The sequence below is a fragment of the Mustelus asterias genome, chromosome 4 (assembly GCF_964213995.1).
Source record: "Mustelus asterias chromosome 4, sMusAst1.hap1.1, whole genome shotgun sequence".
NCBI classification, from domain to species: domain Eukaryota; kingdom Metazoa; phylum Chordata; class Chondrichthyes; order Carcharhiniformes; family Triakidae; genus Mustelus; species Mustelus asterias.
Window position 1 is genome coordinate 53,071,134 of NC_135804.1, and position 21,421 is coordinate 53,092,554.

Sequence of the window (21,421 nt, forward strand, 5' to 3'; positions counted from 1 at the left end):
ACCATTTAATCACTGGAATCCGTTTTGAATGTCAAGTAGAAATTGATGATCAAATTACAATCAGTATTTCTTGTAACTCATGTCTTTGAGTTGATGTGGCCTGTGAAGACACCCGCCGTGAAAATAAAATAAATCTAATTTAAGAAAGGAAGGTGATGGAGAATGAGAACATTGAAAAGACATCTGTTGCCATATGTACCAGATGACATAATTCCGCAGAGGCCGATGACCCTTCAGCAGCTTCACTTCATTTACAAACTTATTTCCATTCCTAAGAGTGCTTCAGTAGACCCGACGCTCCTCGTTATATACACAGGTGAGACTTCCTGATTGGGTAGGCAATCATTACCTCAATCAGGGAGCTCATACTCCAAGAGGCCAACCTCATGGGCCTTGTTGAGGTCATTACACCAGGCACACTTTCAACAGACCTGTGTACTTCACCATGGAGGAGATGTGTTCTGCTTGCAAACACTGTACAACTCTAAATTCTGGATTCCCTGAGGCCTGGTGAGGCCATATAGGTAATGAGGCTGTTTCCTATTTAAAGAGCCCCTACACTCCCCCACCACTGCCACCTAGTGTTAATTATAGAAAATGATGCTCAAATGGCTTCTGTGATTTTCTAACTATCCACGGGCTTAACGCCATTCATTGAAACAAGCTATTGCCTTCATTAAAAGAATGGATCACAGAATATCTTACAAATGTTTATTGGCTACGATTGCTGATCTTTAGTAACCTTCAGATTTCTAAATTTTAAGAGAGAGCTTTCGATTTTTCGGCCTCACCCTTGTTCCTTGCGCCCTAGAATCTTGCATCACTGCTCGTTCTTACTCAGATCATCAATCAGCTCATAGAGTCCCTAGTGCCGTATCTCCACAAGACATTTATTGGAAAAGGGGCAGCTCTGAAGAAAACCACCATGGAAAATGCACCAGAAATCGACAAAATAAAATCACAGGAACAGATGTTGCCATTTCCTGTAAGTAGTGTCAGAATCATTATTGTCCAACAACAGTAGCCTGCTTCTCTTCCAATATCCAGACCGGTCTCCTCTCAGGATGAATACTTCTTGAAGAATATCTGTGATATGTTTACATTTTGAGCTGCTACTGAATTCAGTCTCCCCCATGACTGGGATTCTGTTGTGGTATATAAAGCATTGGGAGACGATTTTTCAAAATATTTTTTAATTGAGTGTCCTCGGCAACTAGCTGGTAAGCAATTTGTGAATGAAACATACTCATGATGCTTCATTGTGTATTCTGTTGTGTTATATTTAGTAAATATTTTAAAGTTGTATAATTAAAGAAAGATCTTCACCTTCTATTCAAACTATGTTACTTGGTGGATTGGTAACATTGGGACATCACTGGCTCTCGCTCTGTGTGGTCCTTATTTCAATGACAATCAAGCCAAAATCATTGAATCGTTGGCCCAGGATTAACTGCTCTCGATTGCATTGGCAGGTTTAGCGATGGGAGCAGAAAATCTCGCGAGAACAGCCAAATCACGTTTCACGTCGACATGAACTCATGACGCGATTGTCCCCCCCACTGTCAGTGATGGGGTCTGTTTCCCGGTATTCAATATCGGGAATATAATTTGAATTAATTAGCATATCATTATCAGGTCTCTCCACCTGAATCATCACCCCACCCATCCCTCTAGAAAATCCATCCACATCGGCGTCAGAACAATGTAAAACCCGACCGGTCTCTCAAGACATACAACTGATGAGCAGACCTCCCATGGGAGCTCAGGTGTGTGCACATTGCTCAGGGGGGTAGAGTGTCATGCCCGGGTACGGCTCCCGGGCACTTTTCCCTGAGGGGGCAGTGCAGTGGGATGCAGGGAGAATGGTTCCATGGTGAACTCCTTAGTGTTGGAGTGGCCTTTAAAAATGGCGCATTGACCCTGGAAGAACCAAGTTGCTGTCACCCCCTTGTTTCTTTTTCTAAGTGTGAGACTATACGGCGGAGAAAGCTGCCTTCGCCTTCGAGGTTTCAACACCACTTTTTCCGCCCACTATCCACCGATTTCCGGGAAAATTCAGCCCCAAGATATCATTATTGTAATCTAGTGCAATTCAATGTATGCTCCCGTCTGTTCACACATTCATTTTCCTTAGAGTAGTTTTTGGTTCTTTCCGGATGTAACTTTACTTTAGCTGATAATTTTCTCCACAGGGGGGCAATATTGCTTCATGGCAGCACTGGGCCCTGTCATTCTCTAGAACCTGTATTTGATTTTCACTTTTATTTCTGTCCTCATTGTAATAAGTCTTCAGAGGCAGAAGTCCCTTCACCAAAATCCCTTTATTTACAGTTCCAACAGCAGTACACAGAGTGCTCTCAGTCAGCAGTCTATCTTCAGGAGTCCCAGAGGAACTGACACTGGAACAATGAGTAAATTTAAGGTGGAGTTAGACAGAGTTTTAATTGGTAATGGGTTGAACGGTTATAGGGAGAAGGTAGGAAAATGGGGATGAGGAGCATATCAGCCATGATCGAATGGCGGAGCAGACTCGATGGGCTGAATGGCCTAATTCTGCTCCTATATCTTATGAAATTATGAACTTATGACACTCCCGGTTAAATACAAGGAAAAGACTTCCTGATTGGCCCATCAGTTGACTCCTTAATCAGGGAGTTCATATTCCAATAGACCAACCTCAATGGCCTGCTCGAAATCATTACACTCATTTTCCTCCATATATTTCAAATGAGGTACTAGCATGGCATTTCTGATAGTGAATTGGAGGTTTTGTAAGAAGTTGTATGTGATATTAGCAGAAATATTGGTGGCCACATTGGAATGTGGGAGCACTAGAAAGGAGGCCTTCCCATCTGGCATCTTGGGAAAGGTGGGGTGGTTGGATACGTGGGTTTGGGGGCTCCCGGGGTTTCAGGAACATTAAATGGGGGTGTTTTAGGAATGCTGGAGCAGGCGCTTGGATCAGGGATCACTAGTAGAGGGAGGCATTGGTGTGAGAGGTCCCAGGGTTTAGCAGCAAAGGGTAGTTCTGGACTCAGAGGGAATACGGTCCCAGGTTCTGTAAAACACTGAGAGAACTTCCTGGGACCTGGAAGTGTGATTGGTGCTCTGAAAGGAAGGGGAAGGCCATAGCCCTGGGATTCAGCTAAGATGGTGCCCTGAGGAAAGGGCAGAATATGGCAGTATTGGATTTGCTGGGATATGGCATGTTTGAGGAAGCAAGAACCAGCATCCTGGTTTTATATTGTCGCACAAGGTGACGATATCCCCATTAATTGTAAAAACTCAAAAAAATGAGTACTGATGAGTTGTAATTTTATTCGCTGCTAGGGCAGTTCAAAGTAACATTTTCCCAATCTTTCTTCTCAAATACTGAAATTGAAATGAAGTCAGTTAGTATTATTGGGTATTTTAAGAAACACATGGGGAGGGATTTTCCAGCTGCGCTGGTCCCAAGACCGGAAATTCCCACCCAAATTCAACGGAACTTTAAATGGTCCACCTAATTTTCCGTCTCACCCACTATGATTCCCAAGGCGGGCAGGACAGGGAATTTCCAGCCAGGATCTATGGGTCCCTAATCTTCCTTTTACAAGAAGGGCTTCAAAATCATTGGGATTGATAGAAGTTTCAAAAATAACTGAATTTCTCATTTTTGAGAGTTCAGAGCTGGCATGAGATGGTTCAAGTCGCAGAGTTACCTGCCAGTCAAACTCAGTCAGATCTACACTGAGTTTTAGCAGCTCTCAGTCAGGCTGGGGAAGGGAAGTACCTTGTGGACAGGAGCCACTTCATCTCAGAGGGACCTCTCCGACTGTTCACGCCACAATGCTGCTGCGCTCAGCCAAATCTCTGTTCGCTGCAGCGGGACTGGAGAATCCCTCCCGCATGAACGGCCGAGAATTTTGGCCCTGGAACGCAATGCTTTTTTTAACATGCTGCGTATCTCATTTATGTTTGAAATGGTTCCCTGTTGGTGATTCCTGTTTTCTCTGATTGACCCCTTGATTTGACAGGCACTGTCCTTAGTGTCTTTCACCCAAACATCAAAGGGGAGATGTTGGTGTAGTGGTAATGTCACAGGGCTAGTAATCTAGAGGCTCAGGCTAATACTCTGGGGACACGTGTTCAAATGCCACCATGGCAGCTGGTAGAATGTAAATTCAATGAATAAATTTGGAATTAGTACATAGAACAGTACAGCACAGAACAGGCCCTTCGGCCCACGATGTTGTGCCGAGCTTTATCTGAAACAAAGATCAAGCTATCCCACTCCCTATCATCCTGGTGCGCTCCATGTGCCTAGTCAATAATCGCTTAAATGTTCCTAAAGTGTCTGACTCCACTATCACTGCAGGTAGTCCATTCCACACCCCAACCACTCTCTGAGTAAAGAACCTACCTCGGGCATCCTTCCTATATCTCCCGCCATGAACCCTATAGTTATGCCCCCTTGTAATAGCTCCATCCACCCGAGGAAGTAGTCTTTGAAAGCTTATCTCAGTAATGGTGAACATGAAACTATCGTTAATTGCCATAAAAACTCATCTGGTTCACTGATGCCCTTTAGGGAAGGAAATCTGCCATCTTGCCTGGTCTGGCTTGCATGTAACTCCAGACCCACAGCAATGCGGTTGACTCTTAACTGTTCTCTGAAATGGCCCAGTAAACCACACAGTTCAAGGGTACAGAGATTAACACTGCTACCTCACAGTGTCAGGGACCCGGGTTCTATTCCTGTCTTGGGTCACTGTCTGTGTGGAGTCTGCATGTTCTCCCCGTGTCTGCGTGGGTTTCCTCCGGGTTCTCTGATTTCCTCCCATAGTCCAAAAGACATCTGGTTACGTGCATTGGCCATGCTAAATTCTCCCTCAGTGTACCAGACCAGGTGCCGGAGTGTGGCGACTAGGGGATTTTCACAGTAAATTCATTGCAGTGTTAATGTAAGCCTACTTGTTACACTAATAAATAAATAAAAATTAGGGATGGGCAACAAATGCTGACCTTGCTATGATGCCCACATCCCATGAATGAATAAATTAAAAATTGATAATATATTCTGGAAGCCTGTGGCTGGGAAACAACTTAGTGAAAGCATACAAAAATAGAAAATGTTGGAAAATCTCAGCAGGTCTGACAGCATCTGTGGGGAGAGAATAGAGCCAATGTTTCGAGTCTAGGTGACCCTTCATCAGAGCTAAGAGCAAAGAGAATCAGCAGAGATTTATTGGACAAAGGGAATGTAAAGGGAATTTGCCCAATAAATCTCAACTGATTCTCTTTGCTCTTAGCTTTAATGAAGGGTCATCTAGACTCAATATTGGCTCTATTCTCTCCGCACAGATGCTGTCCGACCTGCTGAGATTTTCCAGCAGTTTCTGTTTTTGTTTCAGATTCCAGCATCCACAATATTTTGCTTTTATCTCAGTGAAAGCACGTTCTTTAGTAGAATGATTCCAACAACCTTTAAAGGAATAACTGGGGTAGGCTGGATTCTACCGTTTGTATCACTGTGCTAATGATATGACTGATATAACTCCACATCAACAAAGGAGTCCCTTTAATTGACTCGACAGCGTTGTAGAAAATCATTTGAGAGGAGAGTTCCTTCTTCAAAGTGGCCAGAATTCTCTGAAATTGCCCTTAATTGTTGAGTGAGTGACAAGCAGAGAACTCTAAATCCAATGGGTGGTGGCTGCATTTTCTTCCCCTTTCTTGAGGCAGCCCAATGTCTACCTCACAGCCCAACAAGGTTTGATACTGTCCACCACACCTGTGTGGAGTGGGTGTCTTGTCATTGAATGCCTCAGTCAGCAAACTAATACCATAATAATTATTCATAAGATAGGAGCAGAATTAGGCCATTCGGCCCATCGAGTTCGCTCCGCCATTCGATCACTGCTGATTTGCTCCTCACCTCCATTTTCCTGCCTTCTCCCCATAACCCTTCAACCCATTACCAATTAAAACTCTGTCTAACTCCTCCTTAAATTTACTCACTGTCCCAGCATCCACCGCACTTTGGGGTAGTGAATTCCACAAATTCACAACCCTTTGGGAGAAGTAGTTTCTTCTCAACTCTGTTTTAATTTGGTACCCCTTATCCTAAGACTATGACCTCTCATCCTGGAATGCCACATAAGAGGAAGCATCCGCTCCACGTCTACTTTATCCATACCTTTCATCATCTTATATACCTCAATTTGATCCCCCTTCATTCTTCTAAATTTCAGAGAGTATAGGCCAAAACTGTTAAATCTCTCTTCAATTGTACTAGATATTTGCTGACAAATTCTCCTGCAATTACTGTGATTTTTGTTTGTCTGTCTAGGGAATGTTCGATGAGTACATGGAGCTGTTTGTTCAGTTTGGTTACGTCAGCCTTTTCTCTTGCATTTACCCTCTGACGGCGATCCTGGTCATCGTGAACAACATTGCAGAAATACGAATGGATGCTCTGAAGTTCTGTCATCTCTTTAGAAAACCTTTCATCTCTCCAGCAGCAAATATCGGAGTGTGGCAGGTGAGAAAGGGCATTGCTCAGACTACACCTATACAAATAATGGGTATAGTTTTAACTGAACAGCTATTTCTTTCCTTATAGAAGCTATCATCATTAGATGAGTTAAAAAAACATTGCTATTTTGTGCAAAAAACCATGAAGAAGAACCTACATATAGCAGTGAGATAACGATCAGATAATCTATATTTTAGAGAGGCTCGCTCAAGGATAAATATTGACCTAAGACACCAAGAAGGACAGCCTGCTTTTTATTGAGTAGAGCCTTGAGATCTTTTCTGTTCACCTGAGAGGGCAGATGGTTTCATGTCTCATGTGAAATACAGTGGCTGGAATTCTCCAACCTTGCCCGTGGCTGGGATTCTCCAGTCCCGCTGCAGTGAATGTAGTTTTTGCTGAACGCCAGATTCTCCATTCTCGCTGGCAGCGGTGGTGGGGTGAACAAAATCGGAGTGGTTCACTCTCGAATGGTAGCTCAGTGCTTATGTATCAGCCTGGGGAAAACTGCAGTCGTAGCAAAGCTGAATATTCCTGCTTGTCTCTGCAGTTACAACCATGAGACGAGGGGTAGGAAAATGCCTCCAGGCCTGACAGAGTTTTTTTGTGAATTTAGTCCTGTTGAAGCTATTTACTCGATGTCAGTGCTTAACTATTTCCAAGTGGGTTGCAAAGTTACAAGTCTAGCATACTTTCTTGAGTGTAAAACAAAAGGGATCAATTTTTATTGACTTAAAAACCACCCAGATAAAGATTTAAAAATGTAAATTCAACTTGGACCTTTGACACACAGACGCAGAATTAAATGCGCACACATAGGCACAAACAAACACACATGCACAGACACATGTGCACATGCACACACACACATGCACACATGCACACACGCACACAGATGCCCACACACGTGCATGCACACACACACACACATACACACACACGTGGGCAGAATTACAAGATATACAGTAGGAAATTGCTTTCTTTGTCAAATTAATGCTAACAGGTAAAAAAGGGCTCTCCGTTTATAATACTTTTACTGTTATCTATGGTTACAGCAGAATTTTCTCACAGTAATCTTGAAATTCCAGATTCTAAGTACATTTCAAACTGCAATTGCAGCAGGCAAATTCTTTTTAAAAATGTACTCTATCTTTACCAGAAGTTGATGATTTTAGCACCTGAGGTTCCTTTCGATGGAAATTCTCATTGCTCTATGTTTAAACTGTAACAAAAATAGGGTCTTAACAAGGGAGAGAAGGGGAGAGGGAGAGTATTACTGTCTCATTGTTTGGTTCTTACAGCCTGCATGTTGTATTAAAAGAGATTTCAAAAATGGTTACTCCAGTCACGTGACTCTCTCCCCATAACGATTTCAGAAGATATTTGCTTAGCTGATAAATGAACCAATGGTGGCTAATGCCCCGTGGCCTATAATTTCTCAACCATTAGCTTCTGAATGATTTACTATCTATCTTGATGAGATAGAAAACACATTTTGATGGGGCTATTGCCCCGGTAGATGTTCTGTCTCTGCTTGAGAGACAGGCTTATAGAATTGCAAATGTGAGGTCAGTACAGTTTTAATAAATCTTTTTGAAATAGTTCTTGATATCAGGTGACTGGTGGAAGCCATTTTAAGAAGGTGTTATGGCTTACTTTTAAAACAATATGTTTGATTAGTCAATGAAATTAAAGATAAATATCATTCATACACAAGTCACATCATCATGATACTGGCAAGAGATTGAAATCTATTTGTCCTCATTGAATAGAGAGCCTCGGTGACCTCCCTCTCAAAACAATGGATGTCAATTGTCAGATGATAGAAATAGCAAGAAACATCAAATTTGATGACTATGGTCATTCTCACAGCCAATGGCTGGCATTGCCCAAGGGCGCTGTGCCCCCCCCCATCCCTGACCACCTGGGGTACCTCAATGGCCTCTGGTCCCACCAGCGAGGCCATCATGTCTGATTCCCGTTGCTGGGGACCATACATGATCCTCGCCGGTGAAGACCTCCACCAGCAAGGCTGTTAAGGCAAGTGATAGTTAAATCTCAATTTAAGTATTATTAGTGAGCCTGGGTGATTCCATCCTGGGCTCACTAATAATATTTAAATTGAGATTTAAATATTATAATCAGTTTTGTGACCTTCCCGGGCGTGGGGCTGACCATGCTGGCTTCACAGGGCTGGTAGTATCACGAGAGGTGAGAAACCGGGCACAAAGTGGTTCTTTGCCTCTATCACGACCTTACTGGCTTGCCTCGCCGGTCGACCGTGGGACGAGACCTGTTTGCTTTTGCGTCTAAAGACCAGTGAGCAGGGACCTGCTGCTTAATTCATGGCTGGCACATCAAAGGTTTGTGACAAAGTTCTTTTAACAAATGCATGTATCTCTCATTATATGTTCTTCCTCCACAGACGGCGTTTGAGATGATAGGATTCTTGTCAGTTATCACCAACTGTTTTCTAATTAGTATTTCCCCTCAAGTAGAAGAATATTGGGCAGAAAATAACATAAGCTCGAAGAATGTGTTGATCTGGACTGTTGGAGTGGAAGTAAGTTAATGTTCAATCTATCTCGCAAGGCCCAATGACAAATCTCAGCAGATAGATGCTCAGCACAACTTCAGCTATGGCAGGGAGAGGAATACAAAGATTCTGCATGTAATAGTGCTACATATTGGAATGTATCTTTCAAAATTTCATTCTGCTTTGCTCGTTAGTTCTACAATTGACATTCAAAGGGCACAAACAGTCCCTATTGCTCATGGTGAGTTTGTTGGTGCCAATGTGATTTTCCCATTAACCAAGTGGTTGATGTAACCAAAACCTTAAAAAAATTTTGCAGATGTGAGGCAAAAAATATAAACAAAAATACCAACTCTTTAATCATAGAATTGTACAGTACAGAAGGAGGCCATTTGGCCCATCGAGTCTGCACTGACCACAATCCCACCCAGGCCCTATTCCCGTAACCCCATGCATTTATCCTAGTTAGTCCCCCTGACACTAATAGGAAATTTACCATGGCCAATCCACCTAATCCGCACATCTTTGGACTGTGGGAGGAAACTGGAGCACCTGGAGGAAACCCACGGGTTGTGAAGGACCGTCCTCCAAATTGTAATGAAAAATGACCTTTCCCTCCATCTTTGGGTACCTCAACGCTGAAATTCTGAAGCTGGTAAGCAACGTGAAACGTGAAGCAGGGAGAAAGAGAAGTCACATAGCTTACCATTAACGCCTTCAATCCTCTAGGCCCCAAGCCTGCAAGTGGCAATGGCACAAGATGTGGAGGGAAGCGGGTGACTAAAGGTAGCAGGTAGACTGCCTAAGGGTGCGATGAGCTGCTTGAACGGCCTGAAATATTCAGTTCACTTAATGCATTATAAAGAGTGCCTCATTAATTCATAGCAATGGGAATGATAAATAGTCAGCACAATTTTCCCAATCTAGGAAGCTGTCCAGGATAAGTGCAGCTCGCGTAAGAGATGGGAACTATATTCATCTATTCTTTATCTATTTCTTTCACTTTGCATATGTCTGTCACAGTCCAGAGAACACTAGATGTCACAATACAGACAACACTTGGGGAGATTTTGTCTTCACCAGAGTTCAGAGCAGATCACCAGCCCTTTTCCAGAATCCACCTGATTCATCTTTCATTGCAATAGACAGAATGAAAAGCAAACCGCTTCTATAGCGGGCGGCTGCTTGATTTGATCTGATTACCCTCCAGATGATGAACTCAAAAGTTTCAGCCCCAACTTTGCCACACGTGCGATAGAATGCAGGCCAGATTTTTAAATTCCTCAAAGAGCCCTTACCATTAATAAATGTGAATAGAGCACAATCTCACACACCTCTCGGAGATTTTATTGGGGCATTGAATGATACGCATCCAATGATATTGGCAAAGTTGAAGCTAAGGATCCAATCTTCCTCTGATTCTGCAAGTTAAGTATGAGCTTGCGAAGAGTATGTTCCTCTCCTCAGTGTGCTGGCAGGTAATGGGGGTGTACCCTTCAATCTATATCAGCCGTGAGATCAAGTGATACCAAACACTAGACCTGGCTAAGGAACATAATATAGTCTTCACCTTGTCTTCCATTCTGACTGATCAGACTGCCAACACTGTCAGAAACAGGCTGAATCGAACGACCAACAAACATGGAGTTAACATGAGGGGTTGTGAGGATGGCTTTTCCTCACTGTACAATTGGGTCTAAGATTGAGTGCAGTGTTTGGGAGTGTTTGTCTGTCACCATGTTAAGAAACTTGTTACAATGCCGATCCCCCACATCTGTTCCTACCCTGCTAATCTGTATGCTTTTACCATTGTCCTCTCCACCCCTTCTTTTCCTTTTGTTTACATCAATGTGAGAGACCAGTGCTGGCAAATGGAATGTATTTCTATGTTGGACACTCATTGCTGAGATCAGGCATGCTCCATGCGATCATAGTGCAACAAGGCACCAAGTGAAACTTCCCCTACACTGTCCCCAACAAGGTGCCTTATGGCAGCCTCTATTTGTCATGTCACATGCACCTAAAATCACTCAGAGTTGGGCTGCTAACTAACTCTCAGCACATTTTTTAAAAAGTAAAATCCACAGAATGTGGGCATTGCTGGCTAAGCCAGCATTTATTGCCCATCCCTAAATGCCCTGAGAAGGTGGTGGTGAGCTGCCATCTTGAACTGTTGCAACTCATGGGGTGTAGGTACACAGTAAGAGTTTTAACAACACCAGGTTAAAGACCAACAGGTTTATCTGGTAGCAAATACCATTAGCTTTCGGAGCGCTGCTCCTTTGTCAGATAGAGTGGAAATGTGCTCTCAAACAGGGGAGATTGAGTAGACTGGGCCTGTACTCATTGGAGTTTAGAAGGTTGAGGGGAGATCTCAAAAAGAGATGTGTATTGTCCCATCTCTTTAACCTGTGCTTAATGCTCCCTCCACCCACATTGTCTGTATCTTTAAGATCTGATTGGTTGTAGGGATTCGCATTCTAATCAGTATTCTGTAACTTGATTTTGTGTCTCTGTGCCCTGTTTGAGAGCACATTTCCACTCCATCTGATGAAGGAGCAGCGCTCCGAAAGCTAATGGTATTTGCTACCAAATAAACCTGTTGGACTTTAACCTGGTGTTGTTAAAACTCTTACTGTGTTCACCCCAGTCCAACGCCGGCATCTCCACATCATGTAGGTACACCAACAGTGGTGTTAGGGAGGGAGTTCTAGAATTTTGACCCAGTGACAGTGAAGGAATAACATGTCAGTATGGTGTGTGACCATGTATCTGCTGCCCTCAGCCTTCTAGTGGTAGAGGTAGCAGGACTGAAAGGTGCATTCAAAGGAGCCTTGGTGAGTTCCTGCAGTGCATCTTGTAGATGGCTGCCACTGTTGGTCGATGGTGGAAGAAGTGAATGCTTCTCGGCCTTTTGGCTAAGATCGGGTGTGGCGTGGTCGGCGGCCCATGGTCGGCTGCACTTGGTTGAGGTCATTGGGTTGCACTGGGGCTTCGTGTGTTTCATGTGAGGCAATTTTTGGGGCGGCATCTCGGCCTTTTGGCTGGGATGCGGGTGGGCTCGGGTCTTGGAGGGGGGGCCTCCTCCTCCTCCAATCAGCTTGGCTCATGTAGATCGGGCCCAGGACAGGGTGGTTTGGTCGCTCGCCCTGTCTTGTCAGCCTGGATCGGAAATGTCTCAACTTGTTGAGACTCTGAATTGGATTTGATTTGATTGAATTGGAAAAGCATTAAAAAAAAGAATGTTTAAGGTGGTGGATGGGGTGCCAGTCAAGCGGGCTGCTTTGACCTGGTTGGTGTTGAGCTTTCTGAGTGCTGTTGGATCTGCACTCATCCATGCCAGTGGAAAGTATTCCATCAACTCCTGACTTATGTCTTGTTGATGGTAGACAGGTATTGGGGAGTCAGGAGGTGAGTTCCTCTCTGCAAAATTCCTAGCCTCTGACCTGTTCCTGTGGCCACAGGATGTGATCTTACCTGTCTTTCATCCATGATCCTGTTGCAGCAAAGTCGGAGAATTTGGCGGCTAGCCAAATCTCCATTCACTGCGGTGGGATTGGAAAGCCCGCTGGTGTGAACAGTGGTAAGATTCCAGCCGGAGTATTTATATAAGAACATAAGAAATAGGAGCAGGAGTAGGCCATCTGGCCCCTCAAGCCTGCTCCGCCATTCAATAAGATCATGGCTGATCTGATAGTGGGTTCAGTTCCATTTACCCGCTCCCCATAACCCTTAATTCCCTTAATGGTTAAAAATCTATCTGTGACTTAAACACATTTAACGAGGTTGCCTCTACTGCTTCATTGGGCAGAGAATTCCAAAGCTTCACTACCCTCTGGGAGAAGAAGTTCCTCCTCAACTCTGTTCTAAATTGACTCCCCCGTATTTTGAGGCTATGCCCCCTAGTTCTTGTTTCCATTGTAAGTGGAAATAATCTCGCTGCTTCTACCCTGTCTAGCCCCTTCATTATCTTATATGTCTCTATAAGATCTCCCCTCAACCTTCTAAACTCCAATGAGTACAGGCCCAGTCTACTCAATCTCTCCTCATAAGCTAACCCCCCCCCGCACCCCCCCCCCCCCCCCCCCCCCATCTCCGGAATCAACCTGGGGAACCTTCTCTGTACTCCCTCCAAAGCTAATATATCCTTTCTTAAATATGGGGATCAAAATTGTACACAGTACTCTAGGTGCAGCCTCACCAGTACCCTGTACAGTTGCAGCATGACCTCCCTGCTTTTATACTCCATCCCCTTCGTGATAAAGGCCAACATTCCATTTGCCTTCTTGATTACCTGCTGCACCTGCAAATTGAGTTTTTGTGATTCATGCACAAGGACCCCCAGGTCCCTCTGCACAGTAGCATGTTGTAATTTTTCACCGTTTAAATAATAGTCCATTTTACTATTATTCCTTCCAAAGTGGATAACCTCACACTTACCAACGCTATACTCCATCTGCCAGATCCTTGCCCACTCACTTAGCCTATCCAGATCTCTCTGCAGACTCTCTGTGTCCTCCACGCAATTTGCTTTCCCACTCATCTTTGTGTCATCCGCAAACTTTGTTACCCTACACTGGGTCCCCTCCTCCAGGTCGTCTATGTATATGGTAAATAGTTGAGGCCCCAGCACCGATCCCTGCGGCACGCCACTAGTCACTGATTGCCAACCGGAAAAGCACCCATTTATTCCGACTCTCTGCTTTCTGTTAGATAGCCAATCCTCAATCCACGCTAACACTTTACCCCCAACTCCGTGTATCTTTATCTTATGTAGCAACCTTTTGTGAGGCACCTTATCGAATGCCTTCTGGAAATCTAAATACACCACATCCACCGGTTCCCCTCTGTCAACTGCACTCGTTATATCCTCAAAAAATTCCAGTAAATTAGTCAACCATGACTTACCCTTCATGAATCCATGCTGCGTCTGCTTGATTGAACCATTCTTTTCCAGGTGTCCTGCTATTTCTTCCTTAATGATAGATTCCAGCATTTTCCCAACTATGGATTATATGATTAGTCCAGTTCAGTTTCTCATCAGTGGTAACCCCCAGGATGTTGATAGTAATTCTAAATGATTCTAAATGCCGAATCATAGAATCCCTACAGTACAGAAGGAGGCCATTTGGCCCATCGGGTCTGCACTGACCACAATCTCACCCAGGCCCTATTCCCATAACCCCACGCATTTACCCTGCTAATCCCCGACGCTAGGGTCAATTTAGCATGGCCAATCAACCTAACCGGTGCATCTTTAGGCATTTGTGGGAGGATTCGGGGCGGCACGGTAGCACAGTGGTTAGCCCTGCTGCTTCACAGCTCCAGGGTCCTGGGTTCGATTCCCGGCTCGGGTCACTGCCTGTGTGGAGTTTGCACATTCTCCTCGTGTCTGCATGGGTTTCCTCTGGGTGCTCCGGTTTCCTCCCACAGTCCAAAGATGTGTGGGTTAGGTTGATTGGCCAGGTTAAAAATTGCCCCTGAGATGCGTAGGTTAGTGCGATTAGCGGGTAAATATGTGGGGGTAGGGCCTGGGTGGGATTGTGGTCGGTGCAGACTCGATGGGCCGAATGGCCTCCTTCTGCACTGTAGGGTTTCTATGGGTTTCTATGAAACTGGAGCACCCGGAGGAAACCTATGCAGACACGGGGAGAAAGTGCAAACTCCACCCAGACAGTGATCCGAGGCTGGAATTGAACCAGGTCCCTGGCGTTGTGAGGCAGCAGTGCTAACCACTGTGCCGCCTAGGAATCTAGGAAGCTGTCCAGGGTAAGCGCAGCTCACGTAAGAGATGTTAGCAATTCTGGGCTATGTGTTGTTCTTATAATGAGCAGGGTGGAAACTGCTCAGGCTTTTTCCACAAAGGACCCCTACATCTGGACAAAGAGGAAACTTATTCCCCATCATTTGGGATGCATTGAAACTTGGATCCTTGAAGAGAAATGACAATATTCCCATTGCTTTTCTCTATTATCCACTCCACAGCATCCGTGGTTATCCTATTTTCTCCATGGACTTTCCTGCCATCTCCAAGAACACATAGCGCTGAAAGAAAACTGCTGTACCTATAATTATACAAAGCCTGGATCCTGATTCTGAAACTGTCATTATGTAAAAGATAAAAATCAATATAATTGAGAAGATGACTCAATAAACTCTTTCATTAACGGAGAAGTGAAAACAGAAATAGTTTGAAATACACAGCAGGACCATTGGTGTCCAAAACGAGAGCAGCCAGGTTGGGGGTGGCATGGTGGCACAGTGGTTAACACTGCTGCCTCACAGCGCCAGGTACCCGGGTTCAATTCCCAGCTTGGGTCACTGTCTGTGCGGAGGCTGTACTTTCTCCCCATGTCTGTGTGGGTTTCCTCCGAGTGCTCTGGTTTCCTCCCACAGTCCAAAAGCTGTGCTGTTTAGATGCATTGGCCATGCTAAATTCTCCTTCAGTGTACCCAAACAGGCACCAGAGTGTGGCGACTGGAGGATTTTCACAGTAACTTCATTGCAGTGTTAATGTAAGACTACTTGTGACACAAATAAATAAACTTAAAACTTTGATGTTTCTGATAAGAGGCACTCCTCCTTTCAGATGCCAACTGATCTGCTCATGTACATAGCTTCCATTCTGGAATTCAGACCATTTGAACTATTTATTGTTCTTGCCCCACTCAACCTGACTGTTGTAATATGTCTTTAGGGGATGTCGATATAACATCACTCAATGGGAAATGTGTCACCTGATCCAGTTTCACTTGTGCTTTGAGCGGAGCACACACACACAGCTCTGATGTTTAATAGTTTCAGGGAGTGGGTGGTCGATGGTGTCATCTGTTCTGACTCTTCTGCAGCTACGTTCACTGCTGGGTGTCACTGGAAAAGGAACACGCTGTGGCCATCGGCACAATCGAGGCCTTCTGTGCCCAGTGGGCACCTCAGGGACTGTGGTGTTTCATCGACCCTTTTAATCACATTTTGTTTTGACGTTTTAAGTTTCCTTTGAGATTCTGTTTACTTTGATGCAGTGTCCTTTTAAGGGGCTGCCTTTTAATTTCTCCCTCAATTTGTTGATTTACTTTATTTGGTTGCCCAGAAGAAACACTTAGCTCTGATGTCTTCAAACTTTATACCGATGTAAAACAGTTCTCATGTTCCTGGTCTTAATAAATGAACACACAACACGATTTCCCAACCCTTTATGAGCGATTGGTGCCTTGTGTCTTGCATAGTAATTATAGCACTATAATAACACAACATTGACCAGAGTTCTTCAGTTGATAGGCTTACTCTGTTCCATTGTTTCTATGTTTCAGCATGCCTTGCTGGCTATAAAGGTCCTTTTAGCGTTCGGTATTCCTGACATTCCACAGTGGGTGCAGCTGAGGATTGACAGAGTGGAATATCAGTCCCTTCAAGCCCTCAAGCACAAGGTAAAGCATTAATTAACTTTGAAGCAGAAAAGAACCAAAGCATTCCTTTCAACAATTTGCAGCGATAGAGGAACACAGTGGGGTGACACGGTGGTACAGTGGTTAGCACTGCTGGCTCACAGCGCCAGGGACCCAGGTTCAATTCCCAGCTTGGGTCACTGTCTGTGCGGAGTCTGCACGTTCTCCCCATGTCTACGTGGGTTTCCTCCGGGTGCTCTGGTTTCCTCCCACAGTCCGAAAGACATGCTGGTTAGAGGCATTGGCCATGCTAAATTCTCCCTCAGTGTACCCGAACAGGCACCGAAGTGTGGCGACTAGGGGATTTTCACAGTAACTTCATTGCAGTGTTAATGTAAGCCTACTTGTGACACTAATAAATAAACTTAAAACCAGTGGCGAAGAATGCCCTAAGATGCTCGAAAGGCTTGGGGGTGGAATGGGGGATCTTGGGCCTAAAGTTAGTAGCATATGTTGATAAGGTTCAATGAAATAAGGTGGGAAGATGCTCATGTGGAGCATAAAGACTGGCCTGGTTCAATGTGTTGAGTGATCTGTGCCTGTGTTGTACAGGCTGTATGATTCTAAGGAAACATCTGAATCATGAAAAATCCAGGAGCAAATCAGAAGCACAGTAGTCAGCAGCTCTGCAAGTATTAGAGATTCAGGTGGTCCTGCTACAGGGTTCCTAGAGTCTGATCATTGATGTTTCAGACCGGGTAATACTCTATACTCAGCGGGTAGATATACATGTCTCCCCAGGACAATTGCAACTCCTATTTGCCAAACAGTTTTCTCATAATACAAAACAACAACTTGCATTTATGTGAGAGCGTAAGAAATAGAACCTGAACTCCACAATTTGGTCCTTCCAGCCTGTTCTGCCATTCACTATGGTCATGTCTGATCCTCTGCCTCAACCTCCTGCACTATCCCCATAATCCCTTAATTCCCTTAGTGACCCAAAGATCGCTCAACCCATTTTAAATGCATAATGCTCCCTTTTCAAAAAAAAGATCAGCCATAACTTTATTGAATGACGGAACAGGCTTGATGGGCTGAATGGCCTACTTTTCCTGTGCCTGGTGATCTTCTGAATATGCTCAAGAATCGAGCATCCACTGCTCCCCCCACCCCCCGCCCCCTCCACCACGGTAACGAAATTCAAAGAATCAGAACCTTTTAGTGAAGAAATTTCTCCTCATTTCATCTCTGTCTTAAATAGCTGACCCCTTATTCCTGTTTAACGATTTTAACATGGTAAAACTCCCCAGACTGCTTCACAGCAGTGTAGTCAGGCAAAGAATGACACCAAGCCTAAAAATGGGGAATAAGGACGGGTTTGGTTAAAGAGGTAGTAGCTTCTGAGGCACATCTTAAAGGAGGAGAGAGAATTGGAGGCAGAGAGGTTTAGGAAGGGAATTCCAGAGCTTGGGGTCTGAACGACTGAAGGCACGACCGCCAATGCTGGAAGAAAGACTGGACAAAAGAGGCTCATTTCTAAATGACCATCCAAATTTAAACGGCTCCTTATTTTCTTCCTGTTTTAGTTGGCCGAGGTGGATAAAGGACAGAGCAGAGTAACCAAGGAAAAAGAAATACGGTCTGATGGAATCGCAATGTCTGATTCAACTGAGAGCTCACTGCACACCAGCAACAGGCAGCTGAATTTATTATAACTACCCTGTTACTGTGCAAATACACAGCGAGAGAAACAATCACTTCTATCAACATACAATATTTTCGCCTCAGAATCTATCTCTGCCCCTGCACCATTTATTATCACGGAGCTGATGTTGCTTTGCTATAATACGATAACCCCTTTGTTATCGTACAGTTTCTGACGATATGCACAAATATATATCTAAACCAGCCACTGATAAACTACATTCCCCGCAGCAAGAACTCTGGATTCGACTTTTATTTCTTGCTTTGTATTTTGAATGAAGCAATAACTTTTCACAACTGTAAATCATCACAGCCGGGGGCAACACACAGCAAGAGCCTCGATAGAGGAAGGGTGGCAGCGTAATCAGTTTCTCTAAATCTGTTGATTGAAAGGGTCAGTCTGAAATCCTCTTTATTTCTGAATATCTACCAAAAATGCCATCCCATTCAACAAAATCCTTTTTCCAGCTGCCTTTCTAATATCGAGTGTTTCTCTGCGTCAGCTATAAGATGAAACACCAAAAACAGTACGTTTTCAAAGAAAAATATCCTCGGACGTATTTCTTATGTAAATACAGTATTCCATATATTGAATGGTTTGATCAATGGTAGTTTAGCTTATTGTCTGGTCCTCTCAGGGCAGTATGGTGGCACAGTGGTTAGCACTGCTGCCTCACAGCGCCAGGGCCACAGGTTCAATTATGACCTCGGGACACTGTCTGTGTGAAGTTTGCATGTTCTCCCCGTGTCTGTGTGGGTTTCCTCCGGGTGCTCCGGTTTTCTCCCACAGTCCAAAGATGTGAGGGTTATGTTGATTGGCCATGCTAAATTGACCCCAGTGTCAGGGGATTAGCAGGGTAAATATGTGGAATTACGGGAATAGGGCCTGGGTGGGATTGTGGTCAGTGCAGACTCGATGGGCCGAATGGCCTCCTTCTGCACTGTAGGAATTCTATGATTCTCTCATCTGCAGTTGGTGACAGTTCTTACCCTGTGGCCCTGACTGATGGTTATGTCCTTACTCAGTGACCCTCTGATTGATGCTTCCGTTGTTTACCCTGTGGGACTAACAGTCCTTACAGTTTGACATTCTTTACCTTGTGGCAATCTGACTAGGGACTTCAGTTCCTTATCCTTTGGTCCTCTGAACAATGGTAATGTTTATTATGCAGTGGTAAATTAGCGTTGCTTCAATGGTAACACTGATAAACATCCCGTCCGTAATGATAAAAGCAAAATCACTGCAACATCTTTGTCATTTCATCCCTCCTGAGCCCACCCTATCCTTGCTCCATCCCCCTCCCCCTTTACAACAGTATAAAATTCATCACCGCTCTGAACTCGAAACATTAACTCTGTTTCTTTCTCCCCAAATTCTACCAGACCTGCTGAGCTTTTCCAGCATTTTCTTTTAATTTCTTCAGAATAGAATAGAATCCCTACAGCGCAGAAGAGGCCATTTTGTCCATCAAGTCTGACAGAATATCTTATCTAGGCCCTCTGCCCCACTCTATCCCTGTTATCCCACACAGTTACCATGTATAACCTATTTAACCTACACATCTTTGGACACTAAGAGGCAATTGAGCATGCTTCTGTCAGCAATGATTGTTGCCATTGGCCACAAAGCTTTTTGGCTTTAAAACCTTTACAAACACCCACCATGTGTGACTTTGAGAAAATGTAAAATATTCCCATTCAGTGCTTTGTGACTCATTATGGCTCCGTTGTAACACCTCCTCTGTGTACCATTGGAAGTGTGTCGGAACTTTACGAAATTGCTTACATCCGAGAGGAAATGATATTCCAAGGGATTCTGTGTTGAAAGACTGGAAGAAATAAAAAGGTTGATGCCCCTTCTATAATTTTGAGTGCAGTATAAATGTAGTCCATGTAATGCATTAGTTGTTTATTTATTATTTTTCCAATACTACTATAGTGTATATTGGGAGTGGTGCTGGATTTTCTCATGTCCTGTATATCATGACAAATAAAGCACAAAGTAATGAAATCCCTTGTTATCTCAGTGGATTTCAAGTGAATCCAAGATTGGATGTTGGCTCTTCGACTGTTGTTACCTCCTCAGAAGACAAACACGGGACACGGTGGATAGAGTACCCTTCGTTGTCCAGTACTTCCCCGGAGCAGAGAAGCTACGGCATCTCCTCCGGAGCCTTCAACATGTCATTGATGAAGACGAACATCTCGCCAAGGCCATCCCCACACCCCCACTTCTTGCCTTCAAACAACCACGCAACCTCAAACAGACCATTGTCCGCAGCAAACTACCCAGCCTTCAGGAGAACAGTGACCATGACACCACACAACCCTGCCACAGCAACCTCTGCAAGACGTGCCGGATCATCGACACGGATGCCATCATCTCACGTGAGAACACCATCTACCAGGTACACGGTTCATACTCTTGCAACTCGGCCAACATTGTCTACCTGATACGCTGCAGGAAAGGCTGTCCCGAGGCATGGTACATTGGGGAAACCATGCAGACGCTACGACAACGGATGAATGAACACCGCTCGACAATCACCAGGCAAGACTGTTCTCTTCCTGTGGGGGAGCACTTCAGCAGTCACGGGCATTCAGCCTTGGATCTTCAGGTAAGCGTTCTCCAAGGCGGCCTTCATGACACACGACAGCGCAGAGTCGCTGAGCAGCAACTGATAGCCAAGTTCCGCACACATGAGGACGGCCTAAACCGGGATGTTGGATTTATGTCACATTATCAGTAACCCCCACAGCTTGCCTCCTGATCTTGCAGAATCTTACTAGCTGTTCTGTCTGGAGACAATACACATCTCTTTAACCTGTGTTTAATGTTCCCTCCACCCACATTATCTGTACCTTTAAGACCTGGCTGGCTGTAGAGATTTGCATTCTAATTAGTATTCTGTAACTTGATGTTGTGTCTCTGTGCACTGTTGGAGAACAGATTTTCACTCCATCTGACGAAGGAGCAGCGCTCCGAAAGCTTATGGTATTTGCTACCAAATAAACCTGTTGGACTTTAACCTGGTGTTGTGAGACTTCTTACTGTGCCTACCTCAGTCCAACGTCGGCATCTCCACATCATGGTTATCTTACACTTACAGCTCTTTGATCAGCTCACGAGGAGAGTGTATGTTTAATTTTATTGGTCAGGGCGCAATCCGCAGAATATGTCCAAGTTTCCCACGCTTTCCACTGGGAAAACCTTCTGCCAGGAGGCACGGGCTTGTTAAGTGAACTCCATGGAATATAATGTGCCACCAAGGCGGC

At 44.5% G+C, this 21,421-nt stretch overlaps 1 protein-coding gene across 1 annotated transcript in view; it reads left to right on the forward strand.

Annotated features, from left to right (window-relative positions):
* ano10b (anoctamin 10b) overlaps window positions 1-20,149 on the forward strand; it is a 41,019-nt gene extending 20,870 nt beyond the window's left edge. Inside the window, exons 9-13 of the mRNA XM_078211038.1 lie at window positions 812-985; window positions 6,332-6,523; window positions 8,943-9,080; window positions 16,364-16,480; window positions 18,028-20,149. Of these exons, the coding sequence (XP_078067164.1) occupies window positions 812-985; window positions 6,332-6,523; window positions 8,943-9,080; window positions 16,364-16,480; window positions 18,028-18,156 (750 nt within the window). The 3' untranslated portion in view covers window positions 18,157-20,149. The remainder of the gene's footprint in view (window positions 1-811; window positions 986-6,331; window positions 6,524-8,942; window positions 9,081-16,363; window positions 16,481-18,027) is intronic.
* Window positions 20,150-21,421: the final 1,272 nt, after the last annotated feature.